The following is a 22,134-nucleotide window of genomic DNA, read 5'->3' as shown; positions in this document are numbered from 1 at the left end:
TAAAAGTCTTGTTATACTTTTGATGACAAAAACTTGATTTTCCCCCCTTTTAGACTTGGTGTCTAGTTTGTAAACATGTTTGAGAGTTTAACTATTTTTGATTATACAATGATTTGTTAGATAATATTCCTATGTGTCATTGTCCAAATCAACAAGTCAAGGCCAAAGACGAGGCAGGTTACATATAGTAGATGTTGAATCCCTTTACAACCCAATACTTTCATAACAATATACACCTTAAAGAGATTGCTATAGATATGTAGGTTTCTTCATATGTTATGTCATGCTCAAATAAAGAGATTGTCTCTCAAGTACATAGGTGGATCCTGGTTGAAATTTCAAGAGTTTTAGACGATGCAGCAGTTATACTCGATAGTCGATACATACAAGATAGAGGAGGAGGGAGGAAAAGAGGTCGTAGAACTAACCAAATATCCGAATCTATAATAGTGCACACATCAAGCAATTCTAATCCCTAAAATAGAGAGTAAAATTGAACTTTGGGAACTTCATTCAGATTTAACATATGAAGATCGGAAGGACTCTTTGGTTCGTCCATAATAGATAGCCTTCCCGCTGGTGTATGTTATGAAGTTCCAGCCAAATGCTGAACCTCCAACGACATATGTACCCGTCCCTTGGACCCCATCATCTTCAGCTTCCTGTTTCTCAGATGAATCGCCTTCAGGCTTCACAGAGGCCTCACTTTCGGGAGGAGGTTTCGTGTCTTTCTGTTGCTCACTAGGCTTTTCTTCATCCATGATATCCACTGAAGAAATCTGGGCTCCGGGTGCATCCTTAGCCACCTCTGGGTTTACTGTTTCTTCCATCACCTCCTTGTAAAGATCTATCAGGAGATTCAACTCTGCACATTTACATGCACATAATAAGGATCCATGTCTGATATAACATGCTGATTGTCATGTTGAAAATCTTGATCATAGTTCGACAACAAAAAATTAAAAGAGGCAACATGCATGGTTACAATAACAACAGATTACCATATCCGCGGGCAATTGGATTGCTATAGCTAAAAATAACTTAACTAAGCGAGAAATCCTGACCATGCAAAGTAGTACACTGAGTATGTTATTGTGCCGATCATGCTAATGAAATTTAAACATTGTTCAAGTATGATACATCCACGTGCCAGCGAAAGTGGATCACACTAATACAAGTTCTTACATAGATTACCGGTTCAGTTTATTTTGCAAACCTAAAAATCCAAGCATTTCCTATATGAATAGCTGAAAGCTGCTGCTATGTAAATTATTGTACAAGGCATAAGCTCCGGAGAAAGAAATGGCTTGTAAGGTAGATGTTTAACCACCTGCAACCAACTAGGTCATACTAAAACTATTTTTTTTCCAACCCGATTGTAACCTAGAAGAGAATGCCACAAACAGCCGTGCATTTCTTACCAACTTCAGAACTTTCACATGATGCATCATATTGGTATCAGCAAAACAGGGACACGAGAACGTGCTAGCATGTCAATAATCTCATGACTAGTGTGGCTTATGATTGCTAATAGCTTGGTGATGTATTTATTTCACGACAACTTTTGAAATGAAAAGATTGTAAAGAATAAATCTGATGGGAAACTTACGCTGACGAATTTCAGTAGCAGCCTTGCAATTGCGGAAGTCAGGAGTACGGAGAACCTTCAAGATGACAAATAAAAGTAAGACCCTAAAACATCCAATTCTTATAAGAAAGTAGCATTCATGAAGGCAAAGAGAGCACACAGATTTTGGCCACGGATTGCCCCATACAACATTCTTCCCAGTGTCATTTGGTGCTAATGGATAAGACCCCTCAGATGTTTGATTATCATTTACATTGCATGAGGTCTCGTATTTTTAAAATGAATCTTGACAACTTCAAAACATTAACAAAAATAATATATGAGAAAATAAATACAACAACAAACCCAGTATAATCCCACAAGTGGGGTCTTGGGAGGGTAGTGTTAGTGTGTACGCAGACCTTACCCCTACCTTGAGAAGGATATGAGAAAATAAATACATAACAAATTAAACTTGACATCATATTCATTTTTACACATAACAATCCCCTTATTCTGGTTAAATATAGCGCATCAAATTAGCAATTTGAAACCATTATCCTCGGTGCATTTGTCACACATGCATTGGCTATGAGGTAGAATTATGGCTTTTAAACTCTCTTTTATTATTGGAGGTGTTCGGGAAAGACAAAGAGTGCTTTTAAGCAATTACTTTTAGACTAAAAAGTACAAAAATAAGCTAAAAGCCAAAAGTTGGATGTGACCAACTTATGGCTTTTAGCTTATAAGCTACTTTTAAAAAGTTAATCTAAACACCCTCTTAGTCCTGGGTACAGATAGTTATTCTCTCTGCCAGTCATCAATGATAGAGTTATTTACTTAAGAGGGTCAGAGTTAAGTTTGACAAGATATCAAAAAGAAACCATTTTCAGAGAAATGGTTTTGACTGGATTTATAGACCAGAATATCTGACCAGTCAACTGTTTCCACTAACAAAAAACCAACTAGCATATCAAGTTCAGGTTTAAGCTTGGACCTGGCTGACAAAAAACCGACTGGATTTATAAGCAGCCTTCTTGGCTTCCACTTTTCCTTGGACTTCCCCATTGGGTCTAAGCTTTCTACTTAAATGCATATATATCCACTAAATCAGGAAGGCCGCCTAGACGACAACAAGGTTGACCCAATCACAGTGGTGAACCAACCATATACTCTCTAAGGTGTCTTTTCTTATGTTTTTTACAATTATTCTAGAAAGTTATTATGATGTGGGCATGTCCCATGATTACTCTATAGATGTTACCATGATAGTGTTGTATGTATTAGTTCAGACTTAGTATCGTTTGGGGTTGTACACGCTTATGCTTCACAAAGTTATTTTTAGACTTAAATTATTCCTCTGCTTTAAGTTCCTTCAGTTATTATTTTTCCTGCTTAAACTGATTAGATAATTTTATTTTATTTTTAGAAGGAAACTGATTAGATAGTAGGTATACTCAATTTGGGGTAATTAGGTATCAATTACTTAGCCTAAGAGATTTTGGGTCGAGACAATTACACCCTAAGAGGTAGCATGGCAGAGAATCTAAAAGAGTGTGAAACGCTAACCCATGTTAAAAACTAAATTATACAGGTGTCATCTTACAAATGGACATTATATTAATTACACTAGTTTGAACTTAATCATTTCTTCTCTTACTCTTTCTCCTCCACTTGTTTCCTTCTTTTCAGATCTCTCCATCTTTGTCTTCATTTCCTCACATCTTGCCATCTCACATTTGCTCAAATTATGTCAACTTTTCCAGTCTCATTGAAAGAACAATCAACAATAGCTTCCTTGTCTATGAATCTCTATTCTGCAGAACTAAAGAAAACTATTTCCAAGCTTTCAGAGTAACACAAAAGAGGAGTCCGGAGTTTAAAGGTGATTTCTGGGTCTTTGCTCTGAAAGAGTCCATGAGAGTTTTGTTGGTGCGTCTCTAGTGAGCTTTTCTTAGGGAGGAAAATTTTGTTGCTGGGTTAGGATGACTGTAGTACGACTTTCATGGTTGACGATGTATATGGGTGGAACTGTACTAGAATTCTTGGTGAAAGAATTTTCTTCTTAGCAATGGTTGAGATAGGATGGAACTTAAATTTCATCAGATAAAAATGCTCCTGGTCACATTTTACGAGGCATTGATAGCTATAGAAAGTTTAGACTTAGCGGTCCACTTCAGCCTAGAGTGGACCACTTATATTATTCCGGAAGAAAGAAAAGGTATAAAGCTCATTTTATTAAGACAAGGCCACAATTACATGAGTGGTATTCAAAAGGGCCGGACCAATATCTCTATCAGTAAACCTCCACTTTATCCACAAAAATGAAGGGCCCAGCTGGAACTTTTTCTACGGATCCATCAACGGCGACTTGCCTACCTCTTATCAAAACGGATCACAATGGTTCTATGGTGGATAAAGACGATGGAGATGATGAAGCAGAGTACATGCAATTCCTGTCACTTTTAACTCTCCCTTCTTAGTACCTACAATCTTACTTTCCCAATTTCAGGGTTCTGATTTTTCCCCTTCATTTGGCAGTGATACTTTGCGTTTAACCTGGGATTGTTATAATCACGATATACACCAGGCAATTCATACTCCAGCCGTAATTAAGACATCGTGTTGGTCGGGAATAATTGAGAAGTTTGAAAAAAGACTAGCAACATGGCAAATGCAGTATCTTTCTTTTGGAGGAAGAGTTACATTGATTAATAGTGTAATGGACAGCATCCCTACATATCATATGTCCCTCTTTCCTATTCCCGCAAAAGTTCTCGAAAAGCTCGATAGAATGAGAAGGAGTTTTCTATGGGAAGGCAACAACAAGGATCATAAGTTTCACTTGGTAAAATGGGCAAAAGTGACACAACCTAAATCTCAAGGGGGTTTGGGTATCAAAGATCTTGCAGCTCACAATAAAAGCATGATGATGAAATGGTTATGGAGGTACGGAACTGAAGACATTGGATTGTGGAAAGAGGTGATCAAAGCTAAACATGGTGAGCTTACTCACTGGTCCACAAATGTCTCAGCAGATGCATATGGAGTTGGTCTATGGAAAAGCATCAGTAAACTTTGGCCAGATTTTGCTGGGAACGTCACATTTAGAGTTGGCAATGGATCTCACATCAAATTTTGGAAGGATATATGGTTGGGAGACACAACTTCGGGTGAGGAATTTCCAAGTTTGCACCTCATTGCAGCGGAACCAAATTCTACCATAGCATCCAACAGATCAAACGACATTTGGGACCTAAGGTTCGGGAGAAACCTAAATGACTGGGAACTTAATGACATATTTGCCCTCTTTACCAAATTGCAACCTTGCTCCTTTTCACCCCAAGAGCCTGATAGATTGAAATGGGGTAACTCAAGAAAAGGTCACTACACAGTCAAGGAAGGGTATCACAGCTTATGCTCAAGGAACTCAATGATTGGCAAATGGCCATGGAAGCATATATGGAAGAGAAAATTACCTACCAAAGTGATCTGTTTCTGTTGGACTGCACTGCATAACTCATGCCTCACACAGGATAATCTCTCCAAAAGGAAACTCCAGCTTGCTAACCAATGCTATTTCTGCCACAAGCACACAGAAAATGTCAACCACTTGCTACTGCACTGCCCAGCTGCCTCAGACCTCTGGAATATGTTTTGTTGCTTTTTTGGTCTTTCCTGGGTCATGCCTTTCTCTGTTAGGGATGCTCTTGAAAGTTGGGAGTTCACGGGATGTTGAGAAAACCATCAAGAGTATGTCGATGATGATCCCTGGTGTTATCTTTTGGTGTTTATGGACAGAGAGGAACAAAAGATGTTTTGATGGAATTTCAACTTCTAGAAATCTTTTGCGAGGCAGAAGTCTAGTTAGCCTTTTTAGTTGGTCCAAACTAACCCCTGTAAATAATTTAGAACTCTTCTTGGATTTTGTTAGCTCTATAGCTTAGAAAGAGGCTACAAATCCTTTTGTTTGTGAGCTTAACTGATCTATCCTTGTAAAGCTTGCATCTTCTTGATGCCTTGAAATGAATCTACTTACTTCATCGAAAAAAAAGACATCGTGTTGGACTAAAATTGCCTAGTCTAAAGCATGTAAGGCTTTTGGGGTGAACTCTTCAGGTTTCGAACATGAAATCCTCGATATGATTCTGCGTATGGAGCAGAAAAGGCAATCTCAAAAGCAACAGCAAAAGGGGAGAAGTAGCGAGGCTAAGAAATCGGAAAAAGGGAGAAACAGAGGCAAAGAAATTGGTTTGCACTATTACATAGAAGTGAAGGATCCAGCAGTGACGGACAACTCAAAGCCTTCTCTGAATGAAAGCGAAGATCACTAGATGGAATGTAAGGGGGCTCAATGATTCGAGCAAGAGGACCACCATCAATTCTCTTATCCATAAGTGGAAGCCAGACATTCTATGTTTGCAGGAAACTAAGATCGAAGGATGTTCTGTGGAAATAGCTAGACAGTTATGGGGTTCAAGATTGGTTGAATGGGTTGAACTGAAAGCCAGTGGCAATAGGGGGGGTAGGGGGTAGGGGGGGGATTATATTATGGGATAAAAGACAATGGAGTTGTATTGATGCACATCAGGGGCAACACACTATGTTGGCTATGATGGAAGGTGTTCAAACTGATTTCAGATTCTGCTTTACTTGTGTCTATGGGCCACACACTAACTGGGAAAGATATGATTTCTGGAATGAATTTGCCAGTGTAAGGGGTCTTTGGAATGAAAGTTGGGTCATCGGAAGAGATTTTAATGTCAGTTGATTTGAAAGTGAAAGACTCAATTGACAAGAGAAGATCTAGGGCCATAGTTACCTTTATCTCAAAAAAAAAAGAGAAGATCTAGGGCCATGAAATGCTTCTCTGAATTCATTCAAGACATGGGCTTAGATGATTTATCATTGCAAGGGAGCTTCTCTACCTAGACCAGGGGAAAAACTCACTACAAGCCTCTAGAATTGATAGATTCTTGATTTCTTTTTTTTTTTTTGAGAAAAGGGTAATCTTGTATTCACACCAAAAGATTCATCACCCAAAAACTGACGAATTGGAAACTTACATCCCACATAGGGTATTCTTTACAAGTTTCCTATAAAATCAACTAATTCTATTACCTCCCCTATCAGATTTTGTTTACACCGAAAAAACAAAAGGCTTATACAATTCATTCTAATTTTCTGCAAGTTAGTTTTTTGTCCAACAAAGCACCTTGAGTTCCTTTCTTTCCAAAGAGTCCACCATATGCATGATGGGATAGTTCTCCACCAGAATTCTTTTCTTCCACGGTTGCCAATACCTTTCCAACTGCTTAGGAGTTCCATTGTTGTGTTAAGCATCACCCACTTAACTTCTAACAAACAAAAAAACATGTTCCATAGGCTCAAAGATGCCTTACAGTGAAGGAATAGATGATCATTGATTTCTTCTTCCTGCTCACACATGACACATCTTGAGTAAATCTGCCATCCCATTTTCTGTAAAGCCTCATGAGTTAGGCATGCCTTTCTACATACCAACCAAGTAAAACAAGCCACCTTTGAAGGGCATTTGGTCTTCCAAACTAGCTTCCAAGGCCATCTGTCTAGCTCTGTCTGTAGTGTGTTAAGATTCCAATAACATGATTTCACTGTGAACACCCTCTTGTTGTGTAGTTTCCATCTAGGTTTGTCATGTCTCACAGATAGAGCTGGATGTGAGTTTAGAACTCCCAATAAATTGGCAACTTCTCAAATTTCCCAGTCATTAAATGCTCTTCTAAATAAGAGATCCCAACCCTGATGGCTCCAAACTTGGGCTACCTTGGCATTCCTTTGAAGACTTAAGGTATATAGGTGTGGAAAAGAGTTTCTAAGACTATCTTCTCCAATCCACACCTCATTCCAAAAGTCAGTTTTTAAACCATTACCCACAGTGATTGAGATGCTATTGTTGAACTGGGGCCACAGTCTTCTTATGGTTTTCCAGACACTACACCCAATGGTGCCCACAACTTCCTCAGTTGTCCATTGAGTAAGTAAACCATATTTCCCTTCTATAAATCTTCTCCAGATGGCTCCCTCTTCTCCCTCTTCTGAGCAGAACCTCCAAAGCCATTTTTGCAAAAGAGAAGTGTTATGTTTACTGAGGTTCTTCAAACTAAGCCCCCCTTGCTGATTGTTGAGGGTCAAAACATCCCATTTCACCAGATTGTAACCTCTCTTCTCCTTGTTTCCTTGCCATAGAAAGGACCTCCTCACCCTATTAAATTTTTTCTCAATGCTATTTGGTATAGGGAAAAGGCTCATCATGTATGTTGGGAGGCCATCCAGTACTGACTTGATGAGAGTCAATCTGCCCCGTAATGATAGATTCTTGATTTCTTTGGAGTGGAATGATGTTCAATTGGCTCTCCCCAAGGTTATTTTGGATTATAAACCCACCTCTTTAGAGAGTGCTGACTGGTCAAACGAACCTTCTTATTTTAAATTTGAGAATATGTGGCTCCAGAAGGAAGGATTTACTAACTTGATAAAACAATGGTGGCAGAGCTACATGGTTAATAGTTCTACGGATTTCATGCACTCTCAAAAGTTGAAATCTTTGAAGAGGGATTTGATTACATGGAGCAGGGAGGTTTTCAGGAAAGTTTCTACCAGGACTAACAAAGCTTTAAAAGAGATTTAGTTCTTGAAGAGGCCACCGAAGGGAGGGTATAGACTCATGCATAAAAGAAAAATTATTGCAATTAAAAATGGAGATCCAACAGTTAGCTAAGGCTGAAGAAACATCTTGGAGACAGAAATCAAGGTGCCTATGGTTCAAAGAAGCCATACTTCCCTTCATCCATTTTTATTTGTCAATTATTGATTTGACACACCCTCTAAAAAATAACAAATAAAATGATAATTTTACTATATCACTTTTTATATATAATGAATTCCTTTCAAAAATGACTAAAGTCAATAATAAGATTAAATTTGAAGTTACATAATTATAAATTATCTCTTGATTATAAATTGGACAAGCAAAAGTGGAAGAAGGAAGTACTACTTATTAATTTATTTTTTAAAACCTCAATAGGAACTTCCATCTTTTGCTTCCTTGGTGATTCGAACTCACAATATTTAAGTTGGAGGTGGAGGGTGTTTACCATCAGAGCACATCTCCGATTTAATTGAAACTTTCATTTGGGTATTTAACATTTCAAGCAAGTTTCTATCAAAAGAATTAGAAGAAAATGTTATATGCAATTACACATGTACCATTGTATTTTCCATTCCCTCATGGGTAGATTAGGAGTTTCGAAATAAAAAAAGTTAATAAGGGGTTAATTTCCTCCCTAATGTCATATAGGTAAATTGAGAGAACTAACTAAGATTTGAACTTTTGACTAAAATTTTCACATATTTTCTAGCAAAACACAAGAAATTTAACATACATCCACTATTAAGAAGCAGCAAAATCAATGGATTATAAACAACTTTTAATTTAAGTAAAAACCGATAAATAAATGTTAATTTTTCATGAATATTTGGATGTATTTAGTAAAAATCTCGATCCATCCATTAGAAAATCATTATCTCAATTTATATAATTCACTGTGTATCTCTTATAACTAAAGGTGATCCAGACTGAATTGACGATACGTATCTGGTGGGAAATAAAATATTGACATTATTCATGGTAAAGTAGTTGGGTTGAGCAAGATAAATATGAACATACCCTGAAAATTTTTGTTAGTTGTTTCTTTAAATACTGCACACCCTTGTAAAATTCCTAGCTCCGCCACTGCAAGAACCCTATTCCCAACCCAAGTTTCCAACTTGTATACAGTGTACATCTAATACTAGTAATGCATAAACCAAACCTAATAAAGCTGCTACAATAGTTTCTTTCAACATCTAGTGAATCCATGGATAATTTGCACTATAAATGCTAAGAAAACCCAAAACCCCTAGTTTGATAAAGGTCAAATCTTTACCCTCGAAGAAGCTCGAAAATCTCTTTAAAATGAAGAAAAGAAATCAAAATCGAAAATTGTACTCCAGCATTGAACAGAAAATGTGGATCATTATAAATGGAATCCAGCAAAAATACAAAATTATATATCCAGAGGAATCTAATAAGCAGGAGCAACACACACAAGCAAAAAAAATAACAAGAGGAAGTCCAAACAAAGTCAAGTTTATTCAGAGATTTTCAATTCTCAAGAGCAACACACACAAGCAAAAAATAACAAGAGCAGTCAAAACAAAGTCAAGTTTATTCAGAGAAATTTAATTGGAAAAAACACAAATTAAAGGGCACCCACAAGCAATAATAACAAGAACAGTCAAAACAAAGTCAAGTTTTTTCAGAGATTTTCAATTCTCAGAGAAATTTAATACGAAAACCCACAAATTGAAGGACACCCACAAGCAATAATAACAAGAAGAGTCAAAAGCAAGTCAATTTATACAGAATTTTTTTTACTAGTGTACCTCGATAACATGGGGTCGAAGATCTTTAACAATGAGTCTCATCTTGTTGTAAGGGGAGTTTTGTGACTTGGAGATGTCAAGTGGCCTTTTTCTGTTCATGGGTGGCTGAGAAGGAGGAAGATTTTGGCTTTGGGGTGGCACAGTTTTAGGGGCTTCCATGGATTTGCTTTTCTTCCTCTACTCTCCACAGATGGAAGAATCCCAAATACAGTGAATCTTGGCGCTGGGTAGTGTTGGTCTTTTTGTCTTGAGCAAATGTTGGGACCGGCAATGGGTTCCTTTGTTCAGTTTTATTAAATTTTGATTCGATTTTTCAATTTTAACTTCGGTTCGATTTTATTTAGTTTGTATTTTAAAAATATTTCTTCGATGCTAATGAAAAATAAAATGAAGATAAAATCAAAGTAATTATAAGATATTAAAAAATTTAAAGTTGTGTTGAGTGATAATGTGTTTCACTATAAAATAAATATGGGCAAATTGCAGAAATCACATACTTTTATGGCAAAATTACAATTTATCCCTTAAAAGTTTATAATTACAGAAATCTCTCAAACGGATACAATAATATAAGTGTTGATATATTAATATGATGCGCGAGATACAATAATATAAGTGCTGATATCGATTTCATTTAGTTTGTATTTTTAAAATATTTCTTTGATGCTACTGAAAAATAAAATGAAGATAAATCAAAGTAATTATAAGATATTAAAAAATTTAAAGTTATGTTGAGTGATAATGTGTTTCACTATAAAATAAATATGGGCAAATTGCAGAAATCACATACTTTTATGGCAAAATTACAATTTTTCCCTTAAAAGTTTATAATTACAGAAATCTCTCAAACGGATACAATAATATAAGCGTTGATACATTAATCTGATGCACGAGATACAATAATATAAGTGCTGATATCGATTTCATTTAGTTTGTATTTTTAAAATATTTCTTCGATGCTAATGAAAAATAAAATGAAGATACAAAGTAATTATAAGATATTGAAAAATTTAAAGTGTTGTCGAGTTATAATGTGTTTCACTATAAAATAAATATGGGCAAATTGTAGAAATCACATACTTTTATGGCAAAATTACAATATATCCCTTAAAAGTTTATAATTATAGAAATTCCTCAAACGGATACAATAATATAAGCGCTGATACATTAATCTGATGCGCGAGATACAATAATTTAAGTGTTGATACATTAATCTGATGCGCTAGATACAATAATATAAGCGATGATATTAATCTGATGCGCGAGATACAATAATATAAGCGCTGATACACTAATCTGATGCTCGAAAATGAGGGATTTTGAAGATTTGTAAAACTTATAGGGGATAATTGTAATAAATAAACTAAAAGGTGGAATTTCTGTAATTTTTCCAAATATTATTGGGCTTAAAAGGTTATATTTGTCTTTATAAAGAATAGTGTGCCTCCAACTACTGCTTATTGAAAATAAGGACGAAGACGAGTTCATTTACATGACGACATCAGCAAAAATACTTTAACGTTCTTCTTGAAAATTAATATTCAAAGTTAACTATTTGAATTGTAATTATATTATTTTTATTTACTAAAAAAATATAGTAAAAGTTTAGTTCTTTGGTGTACCGAAGTTTCGAGATCCGTACATCGGAGAACCAAACTTTGAAAAGAAAAAAAAACATCGACACTGAATCCTGAATCTGAAAAATCGAAATAAAAAAATCAAATTACTTCGATATCTATGACCACCCCTAATCACTAGGCTCCCAAACTTCTCTTTATATAGAGGAGACATCTTTATTTTATGTTAATTGGTAATTAACACTTTCATTTCAGAAATGCACATTTAGACATTTTAACTTGTTCTTACTTTATTTCTGATCATTCGATATTGATGTGATATATAAATTTTGAAGGTATCTAGATAACTATCTTGTGAGTTAAAGTGTTCAACTAGCATAATAGAAACGAGTTGAAGTGTTTAAACATGCCTTCTCTAAATTGAAGTTTATCTAAATCTGCATTACAAAATTGGATTATTCAGTTGTCGATTAAGGCATAGTTAAAATTTGTCCATGTAATAAGTCTTTTTTTATTAGTTCTAAATTTTTTTTAATATCTTTCTATATTCGATAATAATTTAACCTTAAACTTAATATACTCTTAATGAAATAAATTTTAGTTGTGAAAATATGTTTAAGGATATGTTTGCCCATAGATACTGCAAGTAGTTTTGTGGAGAAATTTTGGAAAAAATTATTTGGCCATTTAATTTGTCAAGTATGACCATAAAAAAAAAAAGTTGGCCAAAAAAATTTCAAGATCCCAAAATCTAGAAAAGAAAAACTGGGTTTGGGGCAAAAATCTAGTTTGGGGATTTTTTAAAATTTTAAAGATATCTCAATTTTTTATATTTTATTTAAAAAGAAATTTTAACAAAATCATCAACTATGACTCTAACTATAATTCTATCAAGTCAAATCATCATTAAATACATTCTTATTAAAAGAGATTAATCGTATAATATGGGAAGATTCAGTTCCTAACATTGTTATTATTATTTGTTTTTATTGATGGATCTTCGTAACTAATTGTAATAGTTGGTAATTGTATTATTAGTAATTTTATTAACAAATTGTGTTATGATTTTTGAATCAAGTGTTATCTAGTTCTTTATAAAAACAATAATTTTGTGTCAAATTTATGGTATTTTAATAGTTTTTAGAACACTGTCATTTTTTTAAAATAAAAAAGTAAAATATGTTTCCTAAAAACTAAGGTCAAACACTATTGAAACTCCACAAAACTTCATTCAAAATGATTTTTCAAAAATACTTAGGAATATATCGTCAAACGACAACTTATTTTGGACCACAAACTTCAAAAAAAAAGAATCATTTCATTCTCAATCAAACACTTTGACATAAATTGAAACCAACAATTAATAAATTTTATGTGATCCTATAAATAATAGTTATCGCTTTTGATTGTTAATTTTATCAAATTTTTGACTATATAATTAGAAAAAAATAATGTTGGTATTTGAGATACTTGAATTAAGAAAATCCACAATTTAGTCTTTATTAAATTAAAATATATAAGGAGAAACTAAATAGGAAAAGAAAATAACTTAATTATAATGTCAAAAGAGAGGTATTAACACTAAAACATGGAATTAATCCATAGTCTAAACTCATCATTATGTTCTAATATTCGATAAGGTTATGCTACAAAATTTCCTAATTGCAAAGAAGTTATTTTATGTGTTCATTGCATAATAACACTTTACATCCTCTTAGATCTGTCTCAATCGAAAGATAATTATATTATACATATTAATTGGGTGGGCCAAACTTGATCTATTAAAGAATAACTCATCGATGCACGAACTAAATCAAGATGTTTTTAAAGGGCCAAGATGAGAACCGATTTCCGAAAAAGAAATTAATAGAAACCCATTAAGAAAGATGGCTATAGATCGTGTTGGGTTAGCCACTTGATTCAAAATATTCTTTTAGGGGCAAGGACACAAATGCCCATTATGTGGAAAATAATGCCAACTGAATGGCCCAAGTACTTATTTTCCAATTTGCAGTCATTGTTCACTTTCACTACTATCGAGGTAAGATTCTAATTTGCATGTCCGAGGAAAAAGATTCTAGGTAGATATATGAACCTCATAAGTCCTAACTACTAGCAACCCATTGGTGGTAGTAAATGCATGATGTACTAGAAGAACCATTGATCATCATTGTATTGCATCGTATATGGAACTCGCAAGTTTTTCATAGGTTCTAGCTTATGACATGCCATTGGTGGTAGCAGGGATATATCGGTATAAACATAGGTTACTGCATTGCATTGAATCATTTTGATTATTTTACACCAACTTTGTTTTCGATATTTACTTATGGAATGTTTCTTGTTAAATATCTAGTTCTCATTTTCCTGGTGTAAGAATTGAACTTATCATCTGATTTAGGTACATTTCATGATTTATATGATATAATTCTCTAATATAGCTCGATCAGTATATGATGTATGTTGTATGTTGAGTACATGTGTTATCGTACTCATACTACTCTACTTGTATCTTTTTTATACAATATCCTAGGCCTAGTTAATATTCTATATTAGGTGATACTTCTTTGAGATCTTTGGTGAGCTACTTGACGTTCAAAACAGTGTTAAACTCCATCTGTCTTTACTTTCATGTACTTACTATTTCAAACAAAGTTTTAATTTTTGAGACAATTTTATTCAGTTAGATGCTCTTAGTGGTAACATTAGATTCTGGGTATATTTTGTTAATTTTTACACTTCTTTCAATTTATGAAAATTGGGGTTGAGACTTTAAATTTCGCATTATTTAATTACCACCACATATCATTCTGATTTTGTTGGGGTGAGGGGTTGCCTTACCTACTGGATTTAGAATAGTTGCCATCATGACCTTTAAATTATGGATCGTGACAATTTGATATGAGAAAAATCTAGGTTCACCAGTATCACAATATAAGAACAAGTATCTAATAGAGTCTTGTGTATTGATGTGATAACATTTGTATCTATCTTCAAAAGGCCACATGCCATTTTAAAAAAAAATCTATTCTTTGATTCCTTATCGTACATAATTGGTTATTCCTTGAGTTCCTAAATTTTATTTCTCATATTTTCACAAATAGTGGTGACTCGTGCAGTTGTGGTCGGATATGAGGCACTTGTATCCGTAGCAAGGTCCCCCATACAAGATCGAGGTAGAAGTAGAGCAAGAATTGTTGCACTTTCTGAGGATTATGCTAGGACAGTGTCTCCCGAGCCATAGATAGATGTTGAGGATGAGGCATAACACGATAAGGAGATGCACATATTTATGTTGCTACATCAGTATTACAAGATATCATGATATGCAATCTAAGAATCTTTTCGATTATTCGTTCGAGAAATATTTCTCGAGGATTGGTATGTCAGATATAAGGGTTTTACCTGTTACGGTTCTTAGGCCAGGATGGGTTGCTCTGCAAAAGATATTTTTTTTATTTAATCTTTATTATGTATTTAATCTTTCATTTTCATTTTCATTTACGTGTTTAGACTTATGCGTCTAAAATTCTGCAGTTTAGTAATAGATTACATTTTGTTGTTGTTGTTTAAATTATGTTGAGTTTGTGTATGTCTACTGTCCCCCCCCCCCCCCCCCCCCCTTACAATAACAACATACCCAGTGAAATTCACAAGTAGAGTTCGGGGAGGGTTGAGTGTACACAAACCTTACTACTACTTCATGGTGGTAGAGAGGTTGTTATCAAAATACCCTCGCCTCAAATGCAGCAATCTCATATACAAAGAAAAAAAATATAGCAAGTCACAAAAAAAATAGTGTAAAGTCTATCATAGGGTCATAAGGGGGAAACAATCAACAACAAAATAGTGCAATAATCAAAACATAATGAACAACAAACTAGGATAGATTATTGAAAATAATAATAAATAATGATGGATATCAAAACAAGAACAACATTAATACAACACGTGTAGTGGTGGCGAATGGGTGGGTTAGTCAAATTTGGGTGGATTGAAAACTGGTCAACATAAAATGGTTAGTAATTCTATTTCATTTGGGTAAAAATGGGTTGAGTAATAAATGAGTTGGGTAAAATATATGTTGACCCATATTAACCCAAATTTTCATGATTAAATAGTAATCTACTTTAGAATTCAATATGGAGAAAATATTTTAGTCTTTTTCTAAATGAAAAATGTTGAAAATACTTTATTTGATTTTATTGTATCATAAAACTGAAACTGACAACCGATATAGGACCCCACTTCCAAATCAGGACCTGACCTCAAGACTTGACCGGAGATCCATCTTTCAAATCGGGACTCGATCCAGACTCTCGATTAGGGACCTAACTTTGAATATGGTACCCGACCATGATATCTGATTCAGGATTCGACATTTGAATTTGGATCTGACCCCGATACCCTAATCAGGACCCGACCCCAACAGATGATCTGGGACTCAACTTCCAAATAAAGATTAGACCTTGACCTCGATGAACGACCCAAGACCCAAATATGACACATAATCTAATATCCGACCTTGAGTCTTGACTTAAGATATAACCTCGAATTAAGATCCAAACTTGGATCCAACACCTGAGCTAGGACCTAACACCTAAATTTGACCCAAATATTGATCAAAGTTTTGATCTTGCCTTTTGACCCGAGAACCGACCCTTGACACCCTAATTGGGACTCGACTTCCCAACCAAGATTCTACTCAAACATTTTAACGATACGAGACCCGAACTCGACAGCCAACCCCGATCCTACCTTGAATATTGACTCGAGATTCGATATCCAAATTAAGATCCGAGCTCGATCCGATCTTAAACTTGAGAGTTAGGTCTCGAATTGAGATTAAGAGTCACATCTCCAATTGAGAATTAAGTTACAAATTTTGGATTAGTTAAAATAATTGGTACTCGAGACTTGAGCTATTATCACGACCCAAAGTACATCCTAGTCGTAACATGGCGTATAGAACCCCAAGAGGCGCTACACAAACCACTTAGCATACATCATACAAGATAATATAATTTAAAGAGTTCGAAAGATAGTTTTATATCATAAAGAGTTTGACAAAAGCGGAAATCTAACATAAGTGTCAAAGCCATATAGTACATCATAAGGAAAGTGATTGGTACGTAACTCATACATAATATACAAATTTGAAAAATGGAAATGACATAAAGCTATAAAAGTGACATTATCCTCGAAGTATGAGGGCTCACCAAGTCTTCAAATCTCTAATGTAATCAACTATCCATGAACGGAGGGAGAAGAATCGTCAAGCCCTACATTAGTGAAACAATGCAGGCACAAGTATGCTTTAGTATATGGAATGTACAAAGTGTGAGGGAAACACAATAAAACATGAGATGTGATCATAAGAGGACATAATCGAGAACATGAAATGCATGACCAAGTTAAAACATAGTAAAATCACGTAAGAAGATTCATAAATCATAAACACGATCAATGCATCTTTAAATCATACGGGAAGTATCATAAAGCATTAGTAATTGATTTAGTTCATTTTGTGGGAAGGTTACCATTAACCGACATAGACCATGTGAGCTATAACAGGGAATCCAGTGTTTTCCCCACACCGAAAATGGGTGTTCTCACTTGCCAAGGTGAGAATTTGAGTTAAAGTTGATCCACTAGCTAATGTCTATCTGAGACAACATCCTATGGTTGCACATATTTTATGGGACATGGGTAATCGTCGCTAGCCCATTCGGTGCTAAGTAAAACATCCCATGGAATCGTCTATAACCATATTCTTTTCATCATCCATGGAAAGGCACAATTAAGCAACAAATCCAAGATAAAATCATATTATCATCCATGGAAAGGTACAATTAAGCAATCAATCCAAGCTAGAAACATCATAGAGTAGCTCCTTACACCATGCGTGAAAAAACCTTTCACCATCATGATATTGTCATAATAGCTTTATAAGGCCCATAGTTATTAACTTCATACTAGAAATGTACTATTACTAATTGAAATAGTTTTAAAAGCGTGATCTATAATCATTGATGGCATATCTGGATACTGTATTAATCAAGACTTGATTTAGGAAAATAACTCAAAAGCATTGAGGAAAAATCTAGATGTCATTCATGTCATGTGATCAAGCTTCATAGAACATATATAAACCTTCATTTATAAGCTTACATGAGTCATACAAATTGCTTTCATAAAAACATATTCATAAATTCAAGCTTCTTTATAAATTAATGTAAATTAGGATTTATAGTCAAAATTCATAGATTGATGTATGGGTTCACATGGAATTAGTTGAAAATCATGTAATCAAGTCTAAATCATCAAAATAAGACCATAGTCAAGCAATTGAATCCATATAAATATAACCCATGAGGAATTGAATGAAAACCTAATTAATTTTTGGGAATTTGAAATAGAGAATTGAAGAAACTTTGAGGGCTCAATGGATGGATATAACCCATTTATAAACTCCCTACATACACTGATTAAAGCCTTAAGCAATGATGAAGAAATAAGACTTGAACTTGAAGAACCCTAGCTTCTTCTTCTTCCATGATCTAGAGAGAAGATTTTTGGAGAGGATGAATTTGGTCAAGTTTAGGGAATTTAGGAGAATGAATTGAAATTGGTAGTTTTAGGGCTTAATTCACTCATATAGGTCTTGAAATAGGGTTTAAAAAATGATGTAGTTTAGGTACCAAATACTTTGGGGAAAGACAAATGATCCTAACTTAAAAACTGACGAGGTGCCTTAAAAGAAGGGCTTCACGTACCATTTAGTGCCACACAACCTGTGAAACACTTCACGTGCCTTGAAGCTTAACCTGCCTGATAGGGCTTCACTAAAATGGGCATAACTTTTTACTTCGACTCGCAATGAGGCAAACTTGGTGGCGTTGGAAAGAGGATTTATAGACTTTTAATTTGATAGGTTATGGGTCACCTAATTCATTATGTGCTGAGAGATATCATCGTTTGAAGTTGACCCAAAATTTAAAAATGGATGGGTAACTTGTAAGGACCCCTAAATGGGTCGTCCAAGTCATCACGGGTCGTCTAGGGTCCCGTCTAGGTGACCCCCAACCTTGGCAGCCTTGGACGGTCGTTCACAAGACCCAAGACGGGTCATAGACCCCTAAATAGACCGTCTAAGATGTCGTGAAGGATCCATGGTCCATTTTGGATTCGTGGACTTACCTGTTTGCCCTCTTTAGCCATTTCTCGAAGTCCTAGGTGTTACAGTTATGGTGGAAAGTTGAGGTGTGATGTTGAAAAAAAGTTTTGAAAAATATTTTCCTTACTTTTTGGAGGTATGTAATTTTTCTTATATTTTTTAAAAATAAGTTGATTTGGAAAATATTTTTACCCATATTTTATCTATATTTCTATGGGTTGAATATGAGTACTAACCCATATTTCACATATATAAGAAATCACTCACCCAACCCATTAAAATATAAAAGGGTTGGGTGGGTTACCAAAATATGAGTTCATTTTGCTGGCACTAAACATGTGCAATGACAAACCTCAACTACCCTAAGCAAGAAAATACTATACCACTTATTCATGTTCTACCCTAGTACATGTCCTCCACACCTTCCTATCTAAGGTCATGTTCTCGGTAAACTGAAGTTGCATCAAATCTTGTTTTATTACCTTCACCCAATACTTTTTTGGTCTAACTCTATCTCTCATCATGCCTTCTACAACCGACTGATCTTAGGCATATTTATATGCCTAGAACGCTAATTATGCCCACATTTAAGCTTAGTCTGAATTCAATATGTCCCGGTGCTTGCAGGTCTGACTGGTGCCTTCTCTCCAACAGCTGCTTCAATCAATGTTAAGTCTGACTACGCCCGCAGCTGACTACTTATTGAAAGACCGAACAGGAAATGAAAAGTCGTACTACAACAACTGTATGAGAAAGACAATTCTAAAGAATGGGACTAAGCAACTTTTTTAGATTTCATTCTTTAATATAACATCAACATAACAATATAACATTATAAAGCAATATAGGCAAGTTTTATTGAGTCTTTTGTCTGTTTATAAGCTAACCAATATGATTAGTTGTGTAGGTAAGTTTAAGAGGAGAAACGAGCGCAAAAAAAAAGGACAATGAAAGAACACAGAAGATCCAAGTCAAAAGAAAGCAAGGAAGAAGATGGAGGAAATGTCACTAAGGCATGGCTGTATCCTCTCTGCGACGCGGAGAGGAATTACATTTTGGCTTGCGAAATAAATTTCTTGACAGAGCACTCCGTGTCCACTCCGCGTCACGGAGAGGGAGTTTAATTTTGGTCGTGAAAGTCAGTTTTGAGGCAGAGTGCTCTGTGGCAAGACCGCGTTGCGGAGAAGAGAAAAGATTCGCATAAAGAAGATTGAAGATTCCTCTGCGACGCGCCATCAGTGTCCAGTTTTGGCCGTTTCGACTTTTAGTATAAATAAGTCATTATTTTATTTTATATTATTTTATTAATCTTTTTCTGTGTTTTGAAGAACGACGACTTGGGAGAACGTTTTCACCATTTTTAGGGTTCTTTCTTAATCTTTTTTCCTTTCGATCTTTGTATGTTATTTGAACATTGTTTGATCGATTCTTGGATTATGAGTAGCTAAATACCTTAGTTCTAGGGTTGTGGCTACATGATGATTGTAATCTATTGATTTTGTTATTGGGTTAATGTCAATTATCATATGAATCTTTCTTATGTTCTTGCTTTCCGTATTTCGTGACTGATCACCATTGAAATAAAATTATTATCCAAATTGAACTCGGGAGAGGAATAAGAGGATAGAACGTGGGGCATAAATGGATTGATTAATTCTAAATAGCTAGGGTTAATTTGTATCTAGGATAGGGATATACCTAGAAACCATGCTTGGGTCACCATACAAGAAAAAATGGTAATGCTCGATACTTAATCCATCTTATCCACGCTCAACGATGTAGTTAGGGTGTTATTTATCGTAGGCGATTAGAGGTCGGGAGACCATGATCATACATTAAACCATGTGATTCATTGATTTGATAATTGATAAATGCTCATATGAATGATATTGATTGCATGAATCCCGATAAAAGCTACAACCCTGGACTTTACCCAATCACTATTTTTAAACCCTTGAAATTGAATCGATTTTGTTACATTTTTTTATAATCTTAGAAGTAGAAACTAAATCACTTTTGAAATCTTGAGTACACTTGTGTTTAGCTGAAAATTAGAGAAGTTAAGTAATTTTAAGCGTAAGTCCCTATGGGTACTGTTGACACCCAATTTTGGACCCCACAATATAAATTAATCATTTCGAGCTTCTTCAATTTCAAACGATTTAAAATAATTAGTTTTTATAAATTTTGAAAAAATAAATAAATATAGTTTGCAAGTTGTTTTAAATAGTTTTTTCACTTTTTATAATTTTTAGATAATATATATGTTTTACATAATTACGCATATAATTAGTATATTTTATAAATATTTGAAAACCGCCCCAAAAGATTTTGTTAAATATTTGGTTAATTAGTTTGGTTATATAATAGTTTATACTTTGATTTATGTAGTTTATAATTAAGTTAATTATTTTATTTTTTTAACATTAAGAAGCTCATTGATTAATTTATATTAATTCGTCTTATTTAGTTTTAGCTGAATCACCAATTTAGCTCAACTTGGCTAAATTCTTAAATTCAATTGGCTATAATTGTAATCAAATGGACCTAATACCAATTCCAATTCAACCTCTTTTCTACCTTAAACCCACTTGAGACCAAACTTGGGCCTTACTTCCAATATCACCAGCATCCCACATTCCCATTCCAATTCCCAGCCCAAATTCAATTCCAAAGAAACCCATCAGTCCAAAATAATACAACGCTCCAACACCAACATACAATACATCAAACAGTACCAACCGACCCCTGTACACCATCTTCTTCTCCGCGTAAACCAGAAAAAACTCGACCCAGCAGCAGCAGCCTAGAATCGTGCAAAATCCAGTGGCCCGCGAGAACTCGAACCCATGTTGGGCAGTCCAGCAACTAACGAACCGGCAGTCCTGCTTACTCGCGCGTAGTCCGCGTTGTCTTCCTCTAATTCGTACGAGATTTGTAGCAAAACAGGCTGTCATCGTCATCGACTAGCCAGGTGGAAGCATCACATCGCTCCTCGTCCTTCGTTCAAGAATCGAACGGCTTTCCTTTGAGTTCCGTTGAGAATTTGTACTAGTTCTTGGTTGTCAACCTGATCTAAAAAGGATTTCGAATTTCAAATTTCGAAATTGGATCCCATTTTCCGAACCCTAGAAATCCCCTATAAATACCCTTTTTTCCATTCATTGTGAGGTGGTGGTTCTTCATCGAAAGAGGGGTTAGAAATTTTAATCGATATTCCGAAATTAGCTATAATACTACTGAGAAGATACAAAGGTTCTGAGTCTTATTTTGGTGGAAGAATCGTCTCTATGCTAGCTCGTTCTCCTAATTCGTTGCACTTAGAAAGGTAAACGTCATTTCTACTC

The 22,134-nt window shown here is 34.9% G+C and overlaps 2 protein-coding genes across 2 annotated transcripts in view; one reads left to right on the top strand and one right to left on the bottom strand.

The window, feature by feature from the left end:
* Positions 1-22,134, top strand: part of LOC125830992 (LOB domain-containing protein 1-like) — a 393,543-nt gene that overhangs the window by 333,258 nt on the left and 38,151 nt on the right. The gene's annotated exons all lie outside the window — the stretch shown is intronic.
* On the bottom strand, positions 219-10,277 carry LOC125830993 (uncharacterized). The gene is made up of 3 exons (XM_049510190.1): positions 10,034-10,277; positions 1,610-1,664; positions 219-865 (listed from the first exon to the last, which is right to left on the bottom strand). Exons 1-3 carry the CDS (start codon positions 10,190-10,192, stop codon positions 510-512), a joined length of 570 nt encoding a protein of 189 aa, XP_049366147.1. The 5' UTR covers positions 10,193-10,277; the 3' UTR covers positions 219-509.

Source organism: Solanum verrucosum, unplaced genomic scaffold (genome assembly GCF_900185275.1).
Source record: "Solanum verrucosum unplaced genomic scaffold, falcon-dt-bn FXZP01000049.1, whole genome shotgun sequence".
Taxonomy (NCBI): domain Eukaryota; kingdom Viridiplantae; phylum Streptophyta; class Magnoliopsida; order Solanales; family Solanaceae; genus Solanum; species Solanum verrucosum.
This window is presented reverse-complemented; position numbering and strand designations above follow the sequence as displayed.